Below are 22242 nucleotides of genomic sequence, written 5' to 3'. Positions count from 1 at the left end.
ACACTTGTGTGCCTCTAAACTCATAGGTAAATTTTAAAATGAGCCCGAAAGCAGTTGCTTTCAAATTGCACTTTTATGATTTTCACATTGCTGGAGTTATCTGCTTTGGTTAATTGTTTTTTTCTGAAAAAGTACTTTGGCAAGTTACATAACTATCTGTTAGCTCTGATGCCTGTCTCACTCCAGTTAGGAGAGACAAGGCAATACAAGAAGAAAAGTAAAAACTGTACACTGCTATCTGTAGTTGAAATCTGAAAACATGATAAACCCTTCCATTTAGTTTCCTTTAAAAATGTTAATGCTGTCGGCCTTATTCAAAGCCATACACCCGACCTCAATTAACCAAGTCGGTGAAGAGACAGCAGAGTGGGATTTCAAGAGGGTGAATGAAAGAGAGAGTTGGCAAAAGGGAGGGACAGACATGTCAAGCATAGGAGAGTGAGCAGTGGCTGCTCTGGCTTTTCAGGGAGAGAAATGTGCAATTAAAGCAAACCTGGCAAGTAGCCAGACTTTCATCTCCGATGGGAAATCTTCACATGATTCAGCCTAAAAGAACTTCGGCGTTTCAACAGTGAGACACATGAGAATTCAGGCAAAAGCAATAAATGTTCCAGACCTGAGACCAACCACAGCGATCATATCATTGACCTTTCAGGGCATCAGTGTCTGCGTCCTTGTGTCGAGTTGGGGTGATTGTGTATCAACAGCCTAATAATGCACTGCTTGTTAAAGACTGAGCCAGTATACAACATGTTTCACTTCATACAATCAATCCTCATGCTTGTTAACATTGCACCGAAATGCTTGAATTGTTGTACATTTTTGCATAAAGACAGTCTAATAAAAACACCAAATGGATTATTATTTGCCTGAATAATGATGTGTATACATACATTGTTTTCAGGGGTATTCAGTGAGATGGAACCCAGTTTACCACATTTACATATTTATGCCAATCAACACATTAGCTTTTGCAAGGATGTAGCTGAAAGGTCATGTAGAGCTTCCACTCGCCTCTGAATCCTGCCTGTAGTGACCTTGGAGCTGCTCCAGGTGTTTCTGCAGAAAGGATAGTATAAGTAATATCCGCGCTTAGCTGCATAGAGGAAAACTGACACAGCAGTGGTCTTTAACCCTCAGCACTGTAACGTTGTTTGGCATTTCCAGAGGAGTGAGACAAAGCTTATTAATCTCTTTTCAAGTCCCGACACTGGGAGATCTCACTCCTTGCTGAATCTTACTGTTTCTCTCTTGGTTAATCAGCTAGTTTACTGGCGGTCTCCACCCACCCTCCACTCTCTGTCTAAAGCCCTGTGTAACCTGCTTCTCTTTGCAGCACCTCTCAATCTCCAATGGTAACATCCAGGTGGATGCTTCCTTCATGCAAACCCTGTGGAACGTCCAGCCTACCTGCTCTTCAGGCAACATGGCTGTAGGCAAGTTGCTGGCCACAGTAGCTGTCCCAAAACCAGTCCCATAAATCTCTTCTACTTCTATATAATTTACATATATTTTGTATTTCTTGTGTCTAATATTCATCTGCAGTTACTGATTTACTCAAATGCTTGAAACACCCATTTTTATTTAGCTCTAGTTTGATCATTTGCACAGAAGAGTAGTTAACCTTTACAGGAGGTTTCATAACATGTCCTGTAAAGCAGGGTCTTGACATTTGTAGTTCCATATTAGATTTTTCTCTTTTATTTTTGAATGCACTTATTTGAATGCAATAACTCCAGTTATTTGTCCTCAGGCTATTTGATTGGCGGACATGTGATGCGGCTTTGTCATGGGCATGATGAGTGCTTGACCATCCCAGGTGCAGACAAGCGTGAGGAGGAGCAGAGGTTGGTAGATTATTAGCTTGGTAATTCAACTGCTGGCCAAAGTGCCATTCAGCTGCTGATTCAGCTACTTTTTAAATCTGTACCAGAGCAACTGCCTTGGGGGGTCACTCCCCAATTCCCTCTACCAAGTTACAGGTTCAGTTGCAAGTCCAGTTGCCACTGACCAACACTTTTTGGATTTTCTGAACCAATTTTGTGCTAGGATAGATAGACAAGTCATCCTTCCGTCCTCACATATTCACTCCCAAGCCTTATTCAGATTTGTAAGTATTCTTAAGCCCCTAACAGATTTTTTTGTTTAGAAAAGAATTAAGCCCTTGTTGCAGCAGGGAGTATAATATAGATATATTCTGCTTTTTTCAGGGGTTAAATCAGTTATGACAGAATTTCTTTTTCCAAATAGTTTAGCAGCTACATGAACAGTAGTCATTATTTGTCCTCCCCTGTGCCTGAACTGTAGCAATAGCAGGAACTGCTTATTATGTCTTGATATAATTGGCACTTACAGAAGCATTACTCTTATGTGTTTTGGCTTTCAGGTCAGTCAACTATGAGGCAGGCAAGGGAGCATCTAGGGCCCGCTCGCTGTGGAGACTAGAGCCTCTCAGGATCAGGTAACATCAGACTTGAACATTCACATTGACATACACATACTGAATAAAATAGAAATATATACAGTAGTTGCCTTAACTGAGTAAAAGCAATTAGTGCTTTGTTGATGCTTTTTACAGTATGTCACAACTATTGCAATGTACATTATTAACACTGCGTAGAAACAGCCACTCTCTTTACTCTGGAGTGTCACTACCAATTAGTTGGCAGAGTTCTCCACACAGTGAGGACCTATTTATTATCTCTTTGATTCAGCTTCTTTTCTCTGGCCACCCGTTCTCTTTTTTCTTATTTTCCCTTCCTGTAACTGGCCACCCACACAATTTCCCCCAAGTTACATCATCTGCCAGCTGTCACTGGGACTGTCTCTCAGTCTGTGCATTTTCAAATGGTGCAGTTGCACCTATTAAGGCAGGTTTTCCTTTTCGGCTTATGAGGAATTTTGAACAGTATCGTCTCTATTCATATTGGGAATGTTGTAGAAAACGGCTGTATTGGCGAAAAAATATAATACTTCAAATTCTGTTTTTCACAGTAGCTTAAAGATGTCCAATTAATATATCTAAAATAGATTTTTATTTAGTTTTTTATTTTGCTTGATTTTGGATGTGCTGCATCCAAAGTTTTTAACACCAGTTTTCTGCGTTTAGCTGGTCTGGTAGCCACATTCGGTGGGGCCAAGCCTTCAGACTACGTCACCTCTCTACAGGCTGTTACCTGGCCCTGACAGAGGACCGTGGACTAGTCCTGCAGGATAGGGAAAAGTCCGACACCACCTCCACTGCCTTCTGTTTTAGGGCCTCCAAGGTCAGTTCTACCGATCCCTGTGCTAACATCATTTATTCTATTTTTACAACTCTGCTGTGCCCTTTAAACAAGGCTAAATACTACCCTAGGTGTGGATGCAAATACTGTAAATGTTCCTTCTTCTTAGTCAACTCACCTTATTAAAAGTGGACTCAAAATATCTACCCCTGACAAATTCATCAAGGACTCCCAAGATGAGTCTGTAGGTTTTTAATAAGCTCATGACTCGCCACGATAAATGCTGCGACTCATGTTTAAGCAAACATTTATGTTTTCCATTGGCCTAATTGCTATATAATCAGGAGATAATCTGAAGCTATCTGTTCTGCACTCCCTCTCACCAAGAGGGCTCTTCATATCTTCTGTTTTAACAGTGTGTATTGCCAAATTAATGTCTCACTGCCAAATATAAGAATGGAACACGTTATTTCATTGGTGCTCAGATATGTTGTATTTGATTTTAAATTATACAGTGTCTTTGTAGAAAGTGTCAAAATCCAAGATTGCTGTTTTCTTCCCATGATTCCAGAAAAATAATGCAGCTTTTTCCTAATAACTGTTTTGTTCTACCAAAATCTGTACTCTACTAAAATGTGACTAATTTGTGAACATTTTGGGGCTGAACCTCTCAAATGTAGCGATCTAGCTCTAGATATATGTTTTGCTGCATTCCTGGATTTGCTGTTTATTGCATAAGTGGTCTTAGATTATCTTATTGTCAAATGGCTACAGCCACATTAACTTCAGAGCGGCATGATTCACCTTTACAGCCGTTATATCCCAGTAGAGATCCTGTTATCTTCTATTGTATAAAATCCTCTTCAGTGTTGGCCACTTCTGAGGCTTTAATTTTCCAGCTCATCCCACTCTAGACAACATAGTATAATTGCTGTCAGTAATCACTATTCCTGCAGGACCCACAGGCTTTTAAAGGTTACTGGAGACTTACTGTATATGCAGACCAGTGTCAATCAGTTCCTGTATCTAAAAATGCTTTCAGAGGTTAAACATCGGCCTTAATATGCTCCCTGCTACTTGCTGTCAACTACAATCAGCTAAATCCCTCCATCTCTGAGCCAGAAATGTAAAAGAGCTAATGAGACCAGCAGCAACCTCCTTGCAGGCCAATTAATTTACTCTCGTCAGCTCGCCTCTTTGTTTGCTATCTAAATGCAATATATCTTTTATTTATCAAATTGTACTTTTTCTTTGTCTGCATATTTGCTAATGTGAGTGTGTGCCTCTCAATGTCACCATCATAGGAAAAGGTTGACTCGGGCCCAAAGAGGGATATCGACGGCATGGGTGTGCCTGAGATCAAATATGGGGATTCTGTCTGCTTCATCATGCATGTAGCAACAGGACTGTGGCTCTCCTACCAGGCGCCCGATGCCAAATCGTCTCGCCTGGGACCCCCGAAGAGAAGGGTAAACAGGATAAAACACCATGGATTTGTGTCCTATCCATACAAGATTTGCCAAACAAAAGGCTCCTCTACTAAATCCTAGCTAACGGTTTTCATAACAATTCATACAGAAGCATTCATCAGAAATGTTTTTTCTATTACTTAGCTTTTTTCAAGAAGACCAATAAAGCTTTCTGTATTTTTAGAACTGATGTGAATGTTTTTGAGTGTAATTGTGCACAGAAATGGTTGAATTTGCTTCTCTGCAGTTGTTTTTATTCAGATAGGTTTATACATCATGAACTATTTGCACTGAGCTTTATGAAAATCACATTGTAATGAGGAAAGTTTTTAAAAAATGAATGAATCCTACAAATATTCTCAGTATTCTCACTTTTTGTGTGTTTCACACGTTGATTCGGCATAAGCTTTTACGCTGGATGCCCTTCCTGCTGCACCCCTCCCATTTTCATCCAGGCTCGGGTCCGGCACCAATGTGGCCCTTGGTGGCTGGGCGGGGCCACATGTGGTGGTGTGGATTTGATCCCACGGCCTTCTGTATCCCAACCCAATGCTCTACCCATTGAGCCACCAGGCCCTCCTGTTGTGCAGTTACAGTACTTTAATAACAAAATTGCATTTCCTATTAGGAAATATTAGCTCTACACGATCCGAGTGAAATCGCCTGCTGTTAATCATTGCCCTGTTGTATCTTGGTGCAAATAACGATGAGTAGCATATCTGGCGTCTGTTTGACTATGTGTTTACTTGTAGATCCGAATGCCTGCCATTGCCGGTCCCTAACAGCTCCGAGTCCATATGCACAAGAGAAAATTGCACCCAATTAAGCCACTGGCTTATGTGGCCATTTGAACACATACCTGACGAGGAACACATTCTTTTTCTCCTAAGCAATTAAAAGTATCGCTTACCTTCAATCACCTACCTTCCTGACACCTGCCCTTTCTGTGCACATGATGTAGCAAACCAAATAAATGTTATAATCGGCTACACGGAGGGTCACAGTTAGTTTTGGGTGAGACTGGGGGGGGATTAGGATGACGCATGAACTCTGTTCATTGTTGGGCATGCTTCCAGGGACATCAAACACCACTTTGTGGTGGTGCCAAGCTGTCCCTGCAGCCTTGGCAGCATGCCAGTGCACCTGATGTGTTATAGGTGGTGGTCATTCAACACATAATTCCCCTCGTCCCCTCCGTCCTCCTGATTATGCTGTTTGATTATAGTAGTCAGGTATCACTCAGCTGTAGTAGCATTGATCCTTAGCTGATTTTAAACTGCTCTACACACACCAGTTACACACTGAAGTGGCTTCTGCGTACATTTCATAAATATCTACTATAGCTGTATATGTTATGATGTTGAGACTAACAGGGTTGGAATATATCCTTTGTCAGCTGTAGTAGCTGTCAAAACATGTACAAAGTTTCCATCCACCTATTTGTTGCATAAAAATCTCAGGTATTTAGCCATTAGAAGTCCTATTGGATAAAAGAACATTTTCTTAGTGTTTCTATTGCTGCTGTATAAATTTGATAGTGATGTTTTAGCGCATACGGTTTGTTCTGTAGTGATAATAAAAAGTGGATTTCTGTTACTGGTATAGGCCTGCCTACATTCTGAGGGCCACATGGATGATGGGCTGACCCTCCAGCGCTGTCAGCACGAGGAGTCTCGGGCCGCCCGCATCATCCGCAACACCACCCTGCTTTTCACCAACTTTATCAAGTAATGACATGGGCTTATCTGTCTTAACTGATGCACATACAAGCATAAGAAAACACGTACATTGTGTTAATTCTTGCTCCTTGGTCATCCTTGTCATTTCCCTAAGGGCCTTGGACCGCACTGCGGAGGGTGACTCCATGGCGGTGGCCGGGTATGTAGAAGAGGTACTGCAGACACTGAACGACCTCATTGAGTACTTCAAGCAGCCTGACTCCGAGCTGGAGCACGAGGAGAAGCAGATTCTCCTTCGTTCACTCATAAAACGCCAAGACCTCTTCAAAGATGAGGTGAGAATAGACTGTGAACAGTCAACAACTGGCTCAAACAAAATGCTAATTTACAGAAACATCTAAACTACTAAACCAAAAGCTACTTCTATTTTATCTTTTATCTTGTTTACATTTATCGAGGTGATGGTTGACAACATTGTTTGGACGTTGTTGATGCTTTCAATAGAGATTTAAGACAGAAGTAAAGAAGTCCTCTATCTTGGGTGCTGCAGCCCATCGTCAGCTACGCAAAAGCTTAGTCTTGTTACCCCCAAATAATTTATTTTTTATTGCTAAATGACAAATTCAGTTTGTTTGTCTACTAGCTCATCTTCTCAAGAAAAGTTGTCCCTTGATTAATTAAGATTGCATTCTTTCAGTTATAGCGTTGGAATGATCCACATTGTCAGGATGTCGAAGCTTCTTTCCAATAGTTTTAAATCAATAATTAAATTTTAACGTGATGTTATTAATTATTGTCCATTACCCATAAACTTCACCACATTGATTGGTTTGCAAAAAGTATTTTAAATCTACTACTTTAAAGGAATGTATTTCAGTCATAAAGAGGTGAATCACAGCTTATTGATTGCCCACCTCCTGCGTTTCTCTTAGGGCATGCTGAGCCTCCTGTCCAAATGCATCGATCGGATGAACCTGTACAATAGCGCTGCCCACTTTGGAGAGATGGCTGGGGAGGAGGCAGGTGCAGCCTGGAAGGATATTCTCAACCTTCTGTATGAACTGTTGGGTAAGCAAACCTGACTGATGGATCACATGAAATATGTTCTGTCAGTGCCATCAGCTGCTGACCCTGGGCAGATATGCAGTATTAATCTTCTCTTGGTATCTTTGGTGAACCCCGCTCTCCTTTACTTTTCACTCTCTACACTTCTTATCTTGCCTGATTTCCTCTCCTAATTTCTTCCCCTCTTCTCTTTTGTAAATGTCCTCTTCCTCGCTCTTGATTTCTGTATGCCACATCTGGAGCTCACAGCTGTTTGTGACACAGGAGTAGGGGGTGAAGAAAGACAGAATGTCTCATGTATTCCTCTTGTGCTAAAGTCCCTGCCTTTCATTCAGGTCCCATCCTTCTCTGTAATCCCATACAGACATATTACCAAGTGTTCAGTTCAATATTTGAACAAATGACAGCATCATTAACAAAATGTCATTCATGACAGGTGCTGGCATTAATCCTTTCTCTTTGGGCTAGTGTTGAATTATAAATGCTAAGGAATATTTTATGGAAAGTTTTATTTTAAAGTTTTATTTTAGAAAACTTTTCGGGGTAGCTTTTTTCTTTCTTTTTTTTTTTTGCTGTCATTAAACTTTTCCCATCAACACGTTCCTCTCGGCTCACCTTGACTGCCCTTGTATTCATTATCACCTCCACGGCATGTGCTTACCAACACACAAGCTCAAAACCACCTCTCCTGAGTCTACTATAGCCTTCCCCACAGAGGGGGTCACCCCCAAGGATGCACAGCCTGTCTGGTGAAGTGGACTGTGTGTATGATAAATTATGCAACAGTCTTGTTTGTCCTGAAATCCTCTGTCCTACGTAGTAACATTCCCAGTCAGATTTTAAAAGTATTTATAATATTATTTAGGAGCATCTGCCACAACCATGCATTGTAATGCATAATAAGAGTGCAAACGCTTTCACAGTCCGTTGTGTTCATTAATATGTTGACAGAATCATTCTTACTTAAAGATTCACCTTCAAAATTACTTACCACAGCCCAAGCTAATGAGAAGTGTGTAGTATGTATAGCCGGTGCTTCTCCTGTCTCTTTTAATTTCATACTTATGTCTTTCACACTATAGACCCGTGCCCTTGTCTCCTGCTGTGGCTCTATCTATGTGTCCATATTGTAAAATACTGTTCCTGAAATGGAAGAATTAAGAGAGATTAGTCTTCCATCAGCATTCCTTTGGCCCTAATTGCTGTTAAATTGTTTCACAGGCAGTATCAGTCCAATGTCCCTGAATCCTAATCATGACAAATGAGACAGCAAAGTAATAAGGGGAGTTCTTAATGTCACCATAGTGGCAAAGACGTTTCTGACTCCATTGTGGCTTCGCAATGTTCCCCATGTATTTTCTGTCTATGAAAAGGAATTTAATTATAGTGAGTGTCAGGTGGTTTCACACAATGAATAACTTTTAATATCCAACCATGGGCCAAAGATGTCAGACACCGACTTGATGTACATTGGAAAATGGTGAGTTTTTTTAATTACGGTGGTGATATTGTATGCAAAGCCCTTTCATCCCTCAGTCAGCTGCCTGCATCAAACTATCCATCTATCATTCGTATTCTAACATCTATGTGTGTTTTCATTAAACATTATAAATCTTTGTCCTTTATTCAGCTGCACTGATTCGTGGAAACAGGAACAACTGCACCCAGTTTTCATGCAACTTGGACTGGTTGGTCAGCAAACTGGAGAGACTGGAATCCTCATCAGGTATCATTAGAAACGGATGTTCTTCATTTTTTTGAAAGCTTTAAACAGGCCCAAAGGTCTCATAATATTATTTGTTTATTTTCTTCTCATTTGTTCTGGTGGTAATTAATATTTTGTATGACCTTTAGGCATCCTGGAGGTCCTCCACTGTATCTTGATAGAAAGCCCAGAGGCTCTGAACATCATCCAGAAAGGGCACATTAAATCCATCATCTCTTTGCTTTACAAACATGGACGGAACCACAAGGTGGGAGCGAGATTTTGGAATAAAAGTTTTAGACCTTGATAACTGTGGCAAGCACGTAAGACTTCACAAATAGCAATTAAGGGGACATACTGTACAGCAACTTCCCAAGTATGATATATTACATTTTGATCCATAGCTGTTAACCAAACGTCTCCTGATGTGGATAAAAACATAAATCAATCAAATCTAATATTTTATTGGATTGTTTATTATGAACTGCAGGATATCATTCTCCTTAATTCAGATCCTTTATCCTATATGCTCTAAAGTCCCGAGTAGTTCTTCATGTAGCAGAGAAATAATGTGTAGGTTTTCATGTTTGTTTGTGTTATGCAGTTTACCTAAACATTTATAAAACAAAAGAGCAACAAAAATATCTGATACAAATGTAATTCCCTCATTTCTATTCCTCTTTTAGATTCTGGATGTGTTGTGTTCCCTTTGTGTTTGTAATGGAGTAGCAGTGAGAGCCAATCAGAATCTGATCTGTGACAACCTGCTTCCCAAGAGGGACCTGCTGCTTCAGACTCGATTGGTCAATGATGTTCAGAGGTGATGGAAGACAAAAGCCTATTTCATTCATATCCCTCTAGATATACCTGGTTATGGTTAAATTAAGATTTTTTTTGTCTTATTGTGACAAAAACATGAAATATTCTCCCAGATCATTATTCTTAAATAACTGTTTGACCCATTGCATTATTGAAGATTTTTTTATTATCAACTTCAGTATGAGGCCAAATATCTTCCTGGGAATGGCTGAAGGCTCAGCTCAGTATAAGAAGTGGTATTTTGAGCTGGTGATCGACCAGGTGGACCACTTTGTCACCGGTGAACCAACCCACCTGAGGGTTGGCTGGGCCAATACGAAAGGCTATGCTCCCTACCCTGGTGGAGGAGAGGGATGGGGAGGCAATGGTGTTGGAGATGACCTCTACTCATATAGCTTTGATGGACTTCATCTCTGGTCAGGTAGGGCTCTTAATATTTCACTGCTGGCTGTTCTTACATGAGGGTGACTGAGTCTGGAAAGTATAAAGACAGACAAGGAGGAGCCGAAGGATTTAGACCCACTCAGAGATTAAGCAAATAATTCTATTCATCTTGTAACAATGGTCCATTTTAAGGCCTGGCAAAGATAAGACTGTAAGTACTGGTAACGATAAAATTCTTGTACTCGGAGCCTATTGTATCTCTGAAGCTGCCAGGCTTGTGGGGTAACGCTCAATTAGTGGTGAACACCTAACGGCAGTGGTCCGAGGAGGGACAAACCAGGGGTCAGTGCATTCATTCATCATTCATCAAGAATGTTAATGCACTGTACTTTATGGTCGTCCTTTGTGAACTTTTGGAGTTTTTAAGATTTGGTGGAGACGACACGAATCACATTTTGCTGAGATGCTTTGCTTTGGGCATTAGTTCTCCTCAAATCGAGGCAAAATCATCATTCTGTTTCAATTTACTAGTCATTTGCTACTTATTGACTATATTCAAAATCATTTTGTTGTAGTATAGTGTGTTTTACTGTGTGTTTAAACTTGTTTACTGTTCATTAATGTTAAATGGGGCACAGCTTTACTGTTTATATATTATGGTGAAGTGTGTACACAGGTGTAGGAAATTAAAGGACCTGGTCTCTGGTTCACCTGAAATGAGAGAGTGTGGCCACGTTAAGATTGGACACGCTGCTTGCAGCTCTACCCTGAAATAAGATTTAAATAGTTACATAAATAGAAAATCCATATGAGGTGGTCAGTAACCAAATTGTAGCGGGGCGACACAAATAAATCAGTCCTTGGGAAATAGTGTAGACCACATTTATTTTTCACTTGCCCAATTAGTCAACTGCATGACGTGTTCCACTTGCCCAAACATAGTTTACTTGCCCCAGGAAAGTGTTAAGCATGTCGAGCCCTGCTAAAAGCATAAAGTCCAATCCATGCGACCCTTTTTGGTTTTTGTTTTTCTGCCCCTCATCATCTATTCTCCACCTCCCTGCACCCCTCTCTTCTCCTCACCCATCATGCTGCCCTACATTAGCAATGACTTTGCAGCTATAACAGCAATCTATCCCCTCTCTCTGTCTCCTACCGGTGTTGTCTAGGCCGAATCCCAAGGGCTGTGGCCTCCATTAACCCACACCTGCTGAACTCAGATGATGTGGTCAGCTGCTGTCTAGATTTAGGTGCTCCCAGCATGTCCTTCAGGATCAACGGGCAGCCTGTTCAGGGCATGTTTGAGAACTTCAACACAGACAGATTCTTTTTCCCCGTCGTCAGCTTCTCTGCAGGTGTCAAGTAAGGTTCTGCATTTATGATGGGGGGGGGGGGAAAGGAAAACCCATTCCCAATGCAAATTTTGCTCAGGCTGTTTTTTAGAATGGGAATTGCAGCTTATAAGCTTTTGTACCTTCAAAGTTTAGGCAATGATGTGGGCAAGACACTGAACCCCTAACAGCCCATTCCCCTCCCCAGCTGTGCAGTGCCGGTCCAAGCCCGGTAGAAATCGGGGAGGGTTGCGTCAGGAAGGGCATCCGGCGTAAAAACTGTGCCAAATCAACATGCGGATGAGGATTCGCTGTGGTGACCCTGAACTCACAGGATAAGCCGAATGGACAATAAATAAAATTAAAAAAAATTGTGTTTTTTAGTGTGAAATTTAAGTTACCGAAATATTATAAAGCCAAATACAATCAACAAGAAAAAAATATATCTTTAGAAGAAAACTGATCTTTCCTTACAGATCCCTTATAAAGAACAATCAGAAATATTTTGTCTTGCGGTACGAAAGGATTTTGTGTCAGAAAGATTTGTTGGTATGAAGCAGTAGATAATCCCTCCCTCAGGCTGCTGTAATGTTTAAGGGAGAGCAGTTTGCCATTTCCTGAGTTAATGTTGAAAAAAATAAAAAAGTACTTGAAAAAGTATAAAATACAAAACTATTTATTAATTAAACCAATATCTAAATATAAAACAGTAAAGTGTAAAGTCATATTATGATGTAACATAAAATATTATACAACTTCTTATTTCAGGGTGCGTTTCCTGTTGGGTGGACGCCATGGAGATTTCAAGTTCTTGCCACCTGCTGGTTACTCTCCGTGTTATGAGGCACTGCTACCTAAGGAGAAGATGTTTGTGGAGCCTGTGAAGGAGTACAAGAGGGACCATGAGGGAGTCCGAGACCTGCTGGGAACCACCCAGTTCCTTTCCCAGGCGTCCTTCATCCCCACTCCTGTTGACACCAGCCAGGTGAGGGTTGTACTGTAAACTCAAAATACCGCCAAGGAAATTGATGAATATTCCATATACATGCAAAATGAATTCAAATAAATGTGAAAAATATGTAATCAGATAAAATGTATTGTTGGTGGAAATAATTACTTTTATGTTAAATGTTAAAAGTTTTTTGTGCTCATCCTTTTACCATCCGATTCCTTTCTCTCTCTCTCTGCAGATTGTTCTCCCCCCTTACCTGGAAAATGTTCGTGACAAGCTGGCAGAAAACATCCACGAACTGTGGGGGATGAACAAGATTGAACTGGGCTGGACCTATGGCAAGGTAATCCTGCTATCATCACATTTAGAAGACACACTCTGAGTGTGTACCCCAATAACGATATTTGTCATGATAGAGCATATTTAATGTAATTTTAGTCCCATTACCTCAAAATGTACTGGCTCATATTTTTTTTTTTCTGCTTACAATGTAAGAGCTAATTTTCACTTAACCATGTCACAAAATGCAGAGCATACTTTTGTGGCTTTCTTCCATAGATTATCTTCAACATGATTCTTGGGTAGTTGCAAATAGAGTTGTCGGATGAAGGCACAAGTTGGAGCCTGCAGGCTTTGCTATTTTTTTTTTCTCCAAATGAGGAAAAAGATTTGCAGGTTAAAATTCATTTACACTCTTAAAAGCACTTGAAGGTCCAGTAATCAGTAAAGTGTATGTGTCACACAATAGGAGCAATGAAAAGATTTGTAATAGGCAAAGTTGCATTAAAATTTTATGTGGACTGAACAAGCAATAAATAAGAGCAACTTTATTAATGGGATCAAACACACTGTACAAACCTTCAAATTGACAAGACAAATTAAAGATGCTTAAAAGCATTTAAAAAAATCCTCATCTGTGGCAGAATTATTAGATATAGTAGAATGCACATGTTTGAGTTATCGGGCTTGTATGTCAAACGGGAAACTTCTTATTTTTCATTACATACATTACACAGTTTATGGGCTGAACTGCAGTTAACTTGCAGTACATCTAAAGAGATTTCAATCACTGCTGTCTCCTGTTTCTCTCCTTTCGTCACTCATTCTGCCTGTTCCACTGCAGGACAGGAGCTTAGAAGTCTGATCACATACACTGTCTCTTTCATACTGCAGTCCTTATCACAAAATCATTTCCCACAGAGGCCATTGCCCCAGCAGCCATTTGACAAATTTAATGAGTGCCTCACCTTCCAAGAGCTTGAAATTCACATTAATTAAGACTGAGACAAGTCTCACTCATGGGGTTAGAACAGGTCTTATAGTTTACTAAGGACAAAATTTAGCTCCAAACAGTTGCTTCATATTTAATTTTGATGTAACAAGCCTCAATAAGCTTAATGTCACATTGCATTGAATCCAAGAAGATGTTTCTTTGGTCAAGTAGCTCGTTCTTGCCTTTTAGAGTGATAATAAAGTTATAGATACCTTCATTATTTTGTATGAGAGAGCTTGATTTACCTTTTTGCTTATTTGCTTATACAGTGCATCCAGAAAGTATTCGCATTTGTTATCTTACAGCCTTATTCCAAAATGGAACGAATTCATTATTATAAAATGTCAAAATTCTACAAACAATCCCCCATAATGACAACGTGAAAGAAGTTTGTTTGAAATCTTTGCAAATTTATTCCAAATAAAAAAATGAAACAAATAATGTACATAAGTATTCACTGCCTTTGCCATAACACTCAAAATTGAGCTCTGGTGGATCCTGTTTCCACTAATCAGCCTTGAGGTGTTTCTCCAACTGGATCTGGGTCCACCTGTGGGAAATTCAGTGGAATTCTCTCTGGTTAATTCATTCATAAGACAGCTGAGCCTCTTCTCACTGCGACACTCTTCTCTGAGCAGATTCAGGCTCATCTCTCCTTGACTTAAAAAAAAAATTTAAAAAAATCACCTGAGGCCTAAATTTGCCCAAGTGGGAGACGAACAAAAAACCATATGTCATTGTCCGCTGCAGAGAAATACATCTGCAGACCAGACACTATTAATCCTGTTTAACGTTGCGGTGTTTTTGCCTTTAAGTCTCTAATCTTTGAAAGATAGAGAAGGAAAAAGAAATTGTTGTAAATTAAAATGTACAGTAATGGTGTCCACATTTTTACTTCTCAGGTTCGAGATGACAACAAGAGGCAGCACCCTTGCCTTGTGGACTTTGTCAAGCTGCCTGAAACCGAAAGGAACTACAACCTACAGATGTCTAGTGAAACACTCAAGTAAGGCCAGGCAATTCACAACGTAACCCCATTAGCTATTAATGGAATTGCAGCTGCCCCCGCTGAATGCAGTACATGAGCAAATTGGGGCTGAGATTAAATCAGTGCTTATAATGACTCGTGAATCCCAGCATTGATTTTTTTATTTTTTTTAAAGAAATCTTGAGTCCAGAGTGGATTTGAGCCAACTGCTGAGTCATCTGACTGTACAAACATTTGGCTTTATTAAGACAGCCTCCTATTACAGTGAGCTTCAGTCAGACATGCAATTTGTAGATTCTAAACTGCTCCCCCTGCTGCCATATACAGTATGCACTCAGCCATAACTGAACATCAATGTCGTGATGTCTAATGGACTGTGTTACATTAAACATCAGTGTGTGTCTCAGTGAATTTTGCTGGAGTGAGGCTGAAACATATTCACAGCATTAGTTGTGTTTTATTTCACTTTGCGTTACCATTCTGATTCCTCTACAGGACCCTTTTGGCACTGGGATGCCATGTTGCCCAGGTCAATGTTCACGCTGAGGACGATCTTAAGAAAATCAAACTACCCAAAGAGTATGACATATCTTGATTTATGTTTAACACAGCAATTTTGTACATGTAGTGTATATTTATTGGACATTACAATGTTTATATTATAATAGGACCTGTTTTTGTATATAAAAAAACAATATGTAATTTAAATTCGTTTTTCCCTTTTATTGCCTGCAGCTACATGATGTCTAATGGATATAAGCCTGCACCACTAGAACTCTCTGATGTGAAGCTGACCGCAGGTCAAGAGGTTCTAGTTGACAAACTGGCCGAAAATGCACACAACGTGTGGGCCAAAGACAGAATTAAACAAGGATGGACCTATGGCATTCAGCAGGTAAAAGTCATAGACACACAAGGAAAGGATCTGACTGGCAAGTGATAACGTTACATTTTATTACTTTAAAAGTTACATGGCTCAAAATGTCGCATTTCTTTAACTTTTTCTCCATTATTTGTTTTAAGAAATAGTTCACTGATTAATCTATCAGCACAGCTCCTTTCATGTTTTGGTACATTTTCTTTGTGTTGGGTCAGGATTTGAAGAGCAGGCGTAATCCTCGCTTGGTGCCATATGCTTTATTGGATGAACGCACAAAGAAATCTAACAGAGACAGTCTGAGAGAAGCCATCAGGACCCTGGTTGGATATGGATATGATATTGATCCCCCAGACCAGGAGGGTGAGGGCATATTTTGTTGACATTGATGGTTTATTTCTTTAATTTAGTTAATTTTCAACTTTTAAATGTTAGAGGGCTGGATGGTTTTCTGCTGTTTTATCATTATCATTGAGCCTATTTGGAGTATATACAATTCACAAGTTTTATAATCATCTTCAAGCATTACTGGATACTTTTTAATATTGTAGAAGTGGTAATGTGCAGAGTTGATTTCAACAAACATATCGCGTTTGTGTCACTCATCAATTGGTGTTCAGTACCATTATGTTTAATGTTGTGTTGAATGTTTCTTCTTGGTCAGCTGTCCATGTAATGGATGATCAGAGCATTGAGACAATCCGCTTCTTCCGTGTGGAGCAGACATATGCTGTGAAGACTGGGAAGTGGTATTTTGAGTTTGAGGCTCTAAGTGGAGGCGATATGAGGGTTGGCTGGGCCAGGTCTGGCTGCAGACCTGATGTGGAACTTGGCGTGGATGACCAAGCCTTTGTCTTTGACGGATACAGGGTAAATCAGCGTGAAAAATACATTTAGAAGAGTTTCTTTAAAATACTTTTATTTATTTTTGTATTTGATGCAATCATAAAGGAAATGCTGCAAAAATACTTAAGTTTGTCTTTTTCTTTAAGGGTCGACGCATGCATGCAGGTAGCCACTACTTTGGACAGCCTTGGAAAAAGGGGGATGTTGTTGGTTGCATGATCAACATGGAGGACCAATCTATGATTTTCACCCTGAATGGAGAGCTCCTGATCACCAACAAGGGCTCTGAACTTTGTTTCACTGACTTTGAGACAGAGGATGGTGAGCACTTCATACTCCAGTGATTTTTAGTGCCAATTCAGAAACTATGTTGTGTGCCTTTCCTTCATGGTGTCTCTGGAATTATTAATGGGCTTGTTTTAAAGTTAGCAGGAGCCAGAAAGAGGAATCAACCAAACACTAACACAGTTGCAATTTAATGCAATTTAATTTAAGTAAATTGGGGCATTGGGCCATTACTGTGTAAATGAACAATCCTTCAGGACAGGGGAGAATGTCACATAGGCTTAAGGCTGTGTAATTAAAATTGTTTTGTTGATGTGCTATGAATTATGCTATACTGACACTTCACAAACTGCGTGTAACATGACAGTTTACTGATACGCTTTGCATTTAAGCGAAGTAGTGTGAGCTTCAATTATATTATTCATTTTATTTAATAAGTAACATTTCCTATCTAGTGTGCTTAGTTTTTTGTTTTGGTCAGAGTTAAGTCGCCAGAATAATTAAATGTAGCTCTTGAGGACAAGGGGCACGTACACACACACACACACACACACACACACACTCTCACACACACTATTTCCTGATAACTAACAGACTGAACAATGTTTCTTACCTCCTCCAGGTTTCATCCCTGTGTGCAGTCTGGGCATGTCTCAAATTGGAAGGATGAACCTGGGCAAGGATGCCAGTACTTTTAAATACTATACTATGTGTGGTCTCCAGGAAGGCTTTGAGCCGTTCGCTGTTAACATGAACAGAGAGATTCCAATGTGGTTCAGCAAGCGACTGCCCACCTTTGTCAATGTACCCCAGGACCATACGGATATTGAGGTGAAAAAATATTTACATGGAACAGCATCATCTGAGACATGTATTGGAGGCTTCTTAACTGATATTACATGAGATTTAATCTGCACTTTTAAGTAATGCAATCTAATAAAGTTAACATGACAAAATAAAGTAACAAATATTCTTCTGTCTGTGTACACATTAATGTTTCTGCTGGACTGCACAAATGTGGTATCTAGTTTCTAGTTTATCAAACAAATCACTCAAATCAACCAATGTTTGCATTCCCCTTAATTGCAGCCCATACTCGCATGCAAATGTGAGCCAAAAGCCATGAATTTAAAACGGTGCTCCTGGTGTTGATAGGAACAGAGGTGTTGTGTGTTGACTCCCTCCTATTGACTTTTAATTCCTTAGGTGACAAGGATTGATGGAACGATAGACAGCCCTCCCTGCCTCAAGGTCACCCACAAGACGTTTGGCACACAGAACAGCAACAATGACATGGTCTATTGTAGACTGAGCATGCCGGTGGAGTTCTACTCTGTGGACAAGTTTCTGGATGAATCATTGAAACTCAGGTCAGACATCACTGCTGTACCAAAGAAGCAGTGGAGAGCTGTTTATGAAATGGAATTGTGTTCTCGAATTGCTGATTCAATAGCACATCAATTTGAATATTTGGTTGCCCGAAAACTGAAATACAGAAGAAATGAAGCTTTGTTTTTAAGATAACATTGTTGCTCTTAAAACTCATTTGTATTTGTAATCTGTTTACTGCAGCCATCCTCCAAAAGAAGATGGAACTTTTGACTACGGAAGCATCACAACTGTATATAAACCCACACATTCTAAAATAAAAATGACAGCTAAAACACTATTGTAAATGATGGGTCTCCAGGATAATCTGTGGTGCTCTTTGCTTTTTCTTGGCAGTACTACCACTCGGTGAGAGTGTTTGCCGGACAGGATCCTGCCTCCGTGTGGGTAGGCTGGGTCACGCCAGACTATCATTACTATAGCAAAAACTTCAGCCTCAGCAAGATACGAACAGTCACAGTCACCCTGGGAGATGAGAGGGGCCGTGTCCACGAGAGGCAAGCAAGCCTTTTTCCCCCCATTTAAAAATACATTGTGTGTGTTTGTATATATGTGTGTGTGTATATTTATTTATGTATGTATGGGAGAGAGATAGGAAGGGGTGTCAGCTCATTGGTTATCTGAAGAAATCAGGGAACACCACAGAATTTAAAGTTGTGGGAAGGTCAAACTATATTGTTTAAGGGCCACAGTGAGAATCCTATTAGGCTCAAGCCCTGAGGATACTGTGCGATAGGTTTTCACAAATGTATTTCCTTGTTTCTTGATTTTACATTGGGGTTTGTTTTCTCACCGACAACCATCTCAACAGTTTTCTTCTTGCTATTACCTTTAAGATAACGTTTAAAGTAAAATTCAAGAATCGTTCGATAATAGTTGCACAGTAACTCTGTTGCATAGCGATGTGAGCAGATATTGATGTGAATGTCATGCTTTGTGATGGAATCCAATTTAGGCTGTAATGGAAACCAAAACTATATTTTTTATATTTTCAGAAGAGGTTTTCCTTTCAGAAATCTATTATCAGTCAGTATAATCATTTACCTTGTGAGCAGAATGAGAAATATTTTTATATGGATTTTAACTTTGTGATTAGGTGCATATATATAACATACAGGTTTGACAAAAAACAAAGACATGACACGAAGAGAGAATGAAAATGAATGAAGAAAGATTTCCAAGTCATTATTTTAAAAAAGTTCTTCTTTTGTGTTTGTTGTTGTATGGATGTTGACTTTGATTAATTAATAACATGCCAGGCTTATTATGTGCCTGTTGTTTTGCAGTGTCCAGAGGGGAAATTGCTATATGGTGTGTGGAGCAGATGCAGTCAGCCCATCTTCATCCAATCGCTCCAGCTCTGACCTGGAGATCGGCTGTCTCATTGACCTGGCCACTGGCCTTGTGTCCTTCACTGCCAACGGCAAAGAGCTGCCTACAACATACCAGGTACATAGGAATAACAGAAAGAAATAGAGTGCAGATGACTGGGCTGCAAGGACAGTTGGGCTCATGTACATGTTTGTGCATGTTCTTACTATTAAGAACAATCCATCTGAAAAGCAGAACGAAAAGGAGGCAAATTCAGATTTTAGGTGGACAACACTCAGAAACTGAGGGCTGTTTTAGGCCAATAGATCATTAGAAAAATGTGCATTACAGACAGACACTCAAAAGATCTTCTCTTCTATCTTCCTTTTAGGTAATCAACCTAAAACCTTGCAGTAAGTTAGACCTACATGAAGCCAATTAGGAAATTATACAGATGAATTCTTATGTGTCATAATAGTAACAAAAGCAGACATCTGCTCAGGAATCCTCGTCTCAGCTCACTGATCTCCGTTATTGGAAACCTGACTAGAAAATTAAATTATGTCTTCAGAATTAAGTCTTGTTGTGTTCTTTATCTCTGTTGTTGTCTGTTGTTTTTCTCCCTCTTTTCACGCCATAATTTATTTGGGGTTGGTATTTTTAAAAGGTAAAGCCGACTGAGGGAATCAAGGAGCTTTTACCGTGACAAAAGGCTTTTTGTTCTGCTATCTCAAAGCTTTGGTTGTTTTTTCTTTCCAGTCTTTTTTGTACTTATCTTTATTCTCTGATGGTTGTAATCAATGCACCTACTAATACGCATTGAACTGGCTTTTACAACACCAGCTAATCCATGGGCTTAGATGGTAAATGCCTTCTGACATTTGCTAACCAGACAGACAGAGGAGCAAATGCTGATTGTCAGAGCTACGAGCTAACGCTAAGGTCCACTAAGAGTTTATGTCATGGTTTACCAGACTAATAATACTTCTCATGCTATGTTGATGCTGTTTTGTTTTCTTATGTTTCAATCTTAAATCCTATCAATCTCCCTTTACAAAAAAAATTACATTCAGTTTTTACATGATGCAGATAACTGAACTTTATTTTTATTTACAGGTGGAACCAAATACTAAGCTCTTCCCAGCTGTGTTTGTACGCCCCACTAGTGCAAACCTTTTCCAGTTTGAATTTGTCAAGATCAAGGTTTGTTTGCTAATCCAACACTTAACATCATATGATTTGTATAGTAGTAGATGATGGTATTTGAATTGATGTTGGTATTTCAACACATACTCCCCACAATTGAATGTTATTTTCCTTCAATGAATGTTATGTTTCTCGTTTTGGCTTCTTTACTCTCTGTTCCCAGGATGCTATGCCCCTCTCATCGGCCATATTTAAAAGTGAGCATAGGAACCCGGTGCCACAGTGCCCACCGCGACTGGACGTGCAAACGATTGTGGCTGTGTTGTGGAGTCGGATGCCAAACACCTTCTTAAATGTGGAGACAGCCCGGGTCAGCGAGAGACATGGCTGGGTGGTCCAGTGTCTAGAACCACTGCAGATGATGGCTGTACATATACCTGAGGAGAACAGGTCCACTACAAGGATAAAGAATGGAGGGATTTGTTAATACACAAATGCATACAGTACCTTTATGCTTCACCTACAGTATATGACTTCAGACTACATACTGTTACTGTACACTGGGGTTTTGCATTAACTTGCCCCTCAGTGTGGGATCGATAATTGCTGATGTACTGCTGTTACAGTTATGATAAACAAGTGGTTTGGACCTCCTGTACCACTTTAAATCCTGGTAGTTAATTCTACTTTACCACATAGTTGTTGAGCTGGTTATGAGTCTCCATGGTTCTGTAAATGCAAATGTTGTCAATTTTAAGACCATTATTCGTCTTTTAGTTGCAGTTGCAAGTGTGTGTATACTGTCTCAATTATTTTTTGAAAGCTTAGTAATTAAGAACTGTGTAAGATATATATATATATATAAAATCTCTTAACTCAGACTACCAATTAGACACATACACATCAAGAAAATTTCATTTTTTTGGGAAGTTTGTTGCTTTTAATTCCTGTGTGATGTCTTTGAGCCACTGCTTTGACTCTTCCTTAGTGATAGATACAAAGCAGCTTCTTTCAGATGCATTTGGCTCAATCCGAACATGCACAATGCTCCTACATATACCTCTGCATTTATCCAGTTGCTTCCGTCAGCAGTGAACTGGTCAATAAATGCCAGTGCGCCAATTCTGTTGGCAGGCATATATAAACCAAGCCATTAGAGATGGAACCTTTCTTCACTTCATTATTCTAATAGACGTTTATTTTTATATAATAATCCTACTTTGTTCCAGAACTACACTTTTTTTTGTCAACTAAACTCAGCCTTTCTGTTTTAATAGGTGTTTGCATCTCATGGCAAATCATCTGAGGTTTTCCTTGAATATGCAAAAATGTTCTTATCCACAAGATTTATACCTATCAATCAAACAGGTCGTGGTTTACTTTTAAAAAAATAATATACCCAAGTGTTGATTTTAGCAAACCAGGTTTACTTGACCCATGATGTATTTACACCACCCACCCATCCCCCCTTGCATTATCTGGCATGTACATTTCCTTAC

At 39.7% G+C, this 22242-nt stretch overlaps 1 protein-coding gene across 10 annotated transcripts in view; it reads left to right on the top strand.

The window, feature by feature from the left end:
- Positions 1-22242, top strand: part of ryr3 (ryanodine receptor 3) — a 93497-nt gene that overhangs the window by 27465 nt on the left and 43790 nt on the right. For all 10 annotated transcript variants that reach the window (XM_067481079.1, XM_067481086.1, XM_067481084.1 and 7 more), the window contains 28 exons: positions 1337-1436; positions 1754-1847; positions 2387-2461; positions 3110-3266; positions 4529-4693; positions 6299-6420; positions 6527-6707; positions 7305-7440; positions 9068-9163; positions 9292-9410; positions 9829-9962; positions 10141-10382; positions 11515-11707; positions 12445-12661; positions 12867-12971; positions 14804-14907; positions 15385-15468; positions 15625-15784; positions 15985-16129; positions 16431-16636; positions 16759-16933; positions 17520-17728; positions 18104-18267; positions 18470-18518; positions 18623-18783; positions 19573-19735; positions 20714-20800; positions 20967-21193. In XM_067481079.1, the coding sequence (XP_067337180.1) occupies positions 1337-1436; positions 1754-1847; positions 2387-2461; positions 3110-3266; positions 4529-4693; positions 6299-6420; positions 6527-6707; positions 7305-7440; positions 9068-9163; positions 9292-9410; positions 9829-9962; positions 10141-10382; positions 11515-11707; positions 12445-12661; positions 12867-12971; positions 14804-14907; positions 15385-15468; positions 15625-15784; positions 15985-16129; positions 16431-16636; positions 16759-16933; positions 17520-17728; positions 18104-18267; positions 18470-18518; positions 18623-18783; positions 19573-19735; positions 20714-20800; positions 20967-21193 (4070 nt within the window). The remainder of the gene's footprint in view (positions 1-1336; positions 1437-1753; positions 1848-2386; positions 2462-3109; positions 3267-4528; positions 4694-6298; positions 6421-6526; positions 6708-7304; positions 7441-9067; positions 9164-9291; positions 9411-9828; positions 9963-10140; positions 10383-11514; positions 11708-12444; positions 12662-12866; positions 12972-14803; positions 14908-15384; positions 15469-15624; positions 15785-15984; positions 16130-16430; positions 16637-16758; positions 16934-17519; positions 17729-18103; positions 18268-18469; positions 18519-18622; positions 18784-19572; positions 19736-20713; positions 20801-20966; positions 21194-22242) is intronic.

The sequence above is a fragment of the Channa argus genome, chromosome 17 (genome assembly GCF_033026475.1).
Source record: "Channa argus isolate prfri chromosome 17, Channa argus male v1.0, whole genome shotgun sequence".
In the NCBI taxonomy this organism is placed as follows: Eukaryota; Metazoa; Chordata; class Actinopteri; order Anabantiformes; family Channidae; genus Channa; species Channa argus.
This window is presented reverse-complemented; position numbering and strand designations above follow the sequence as displayed.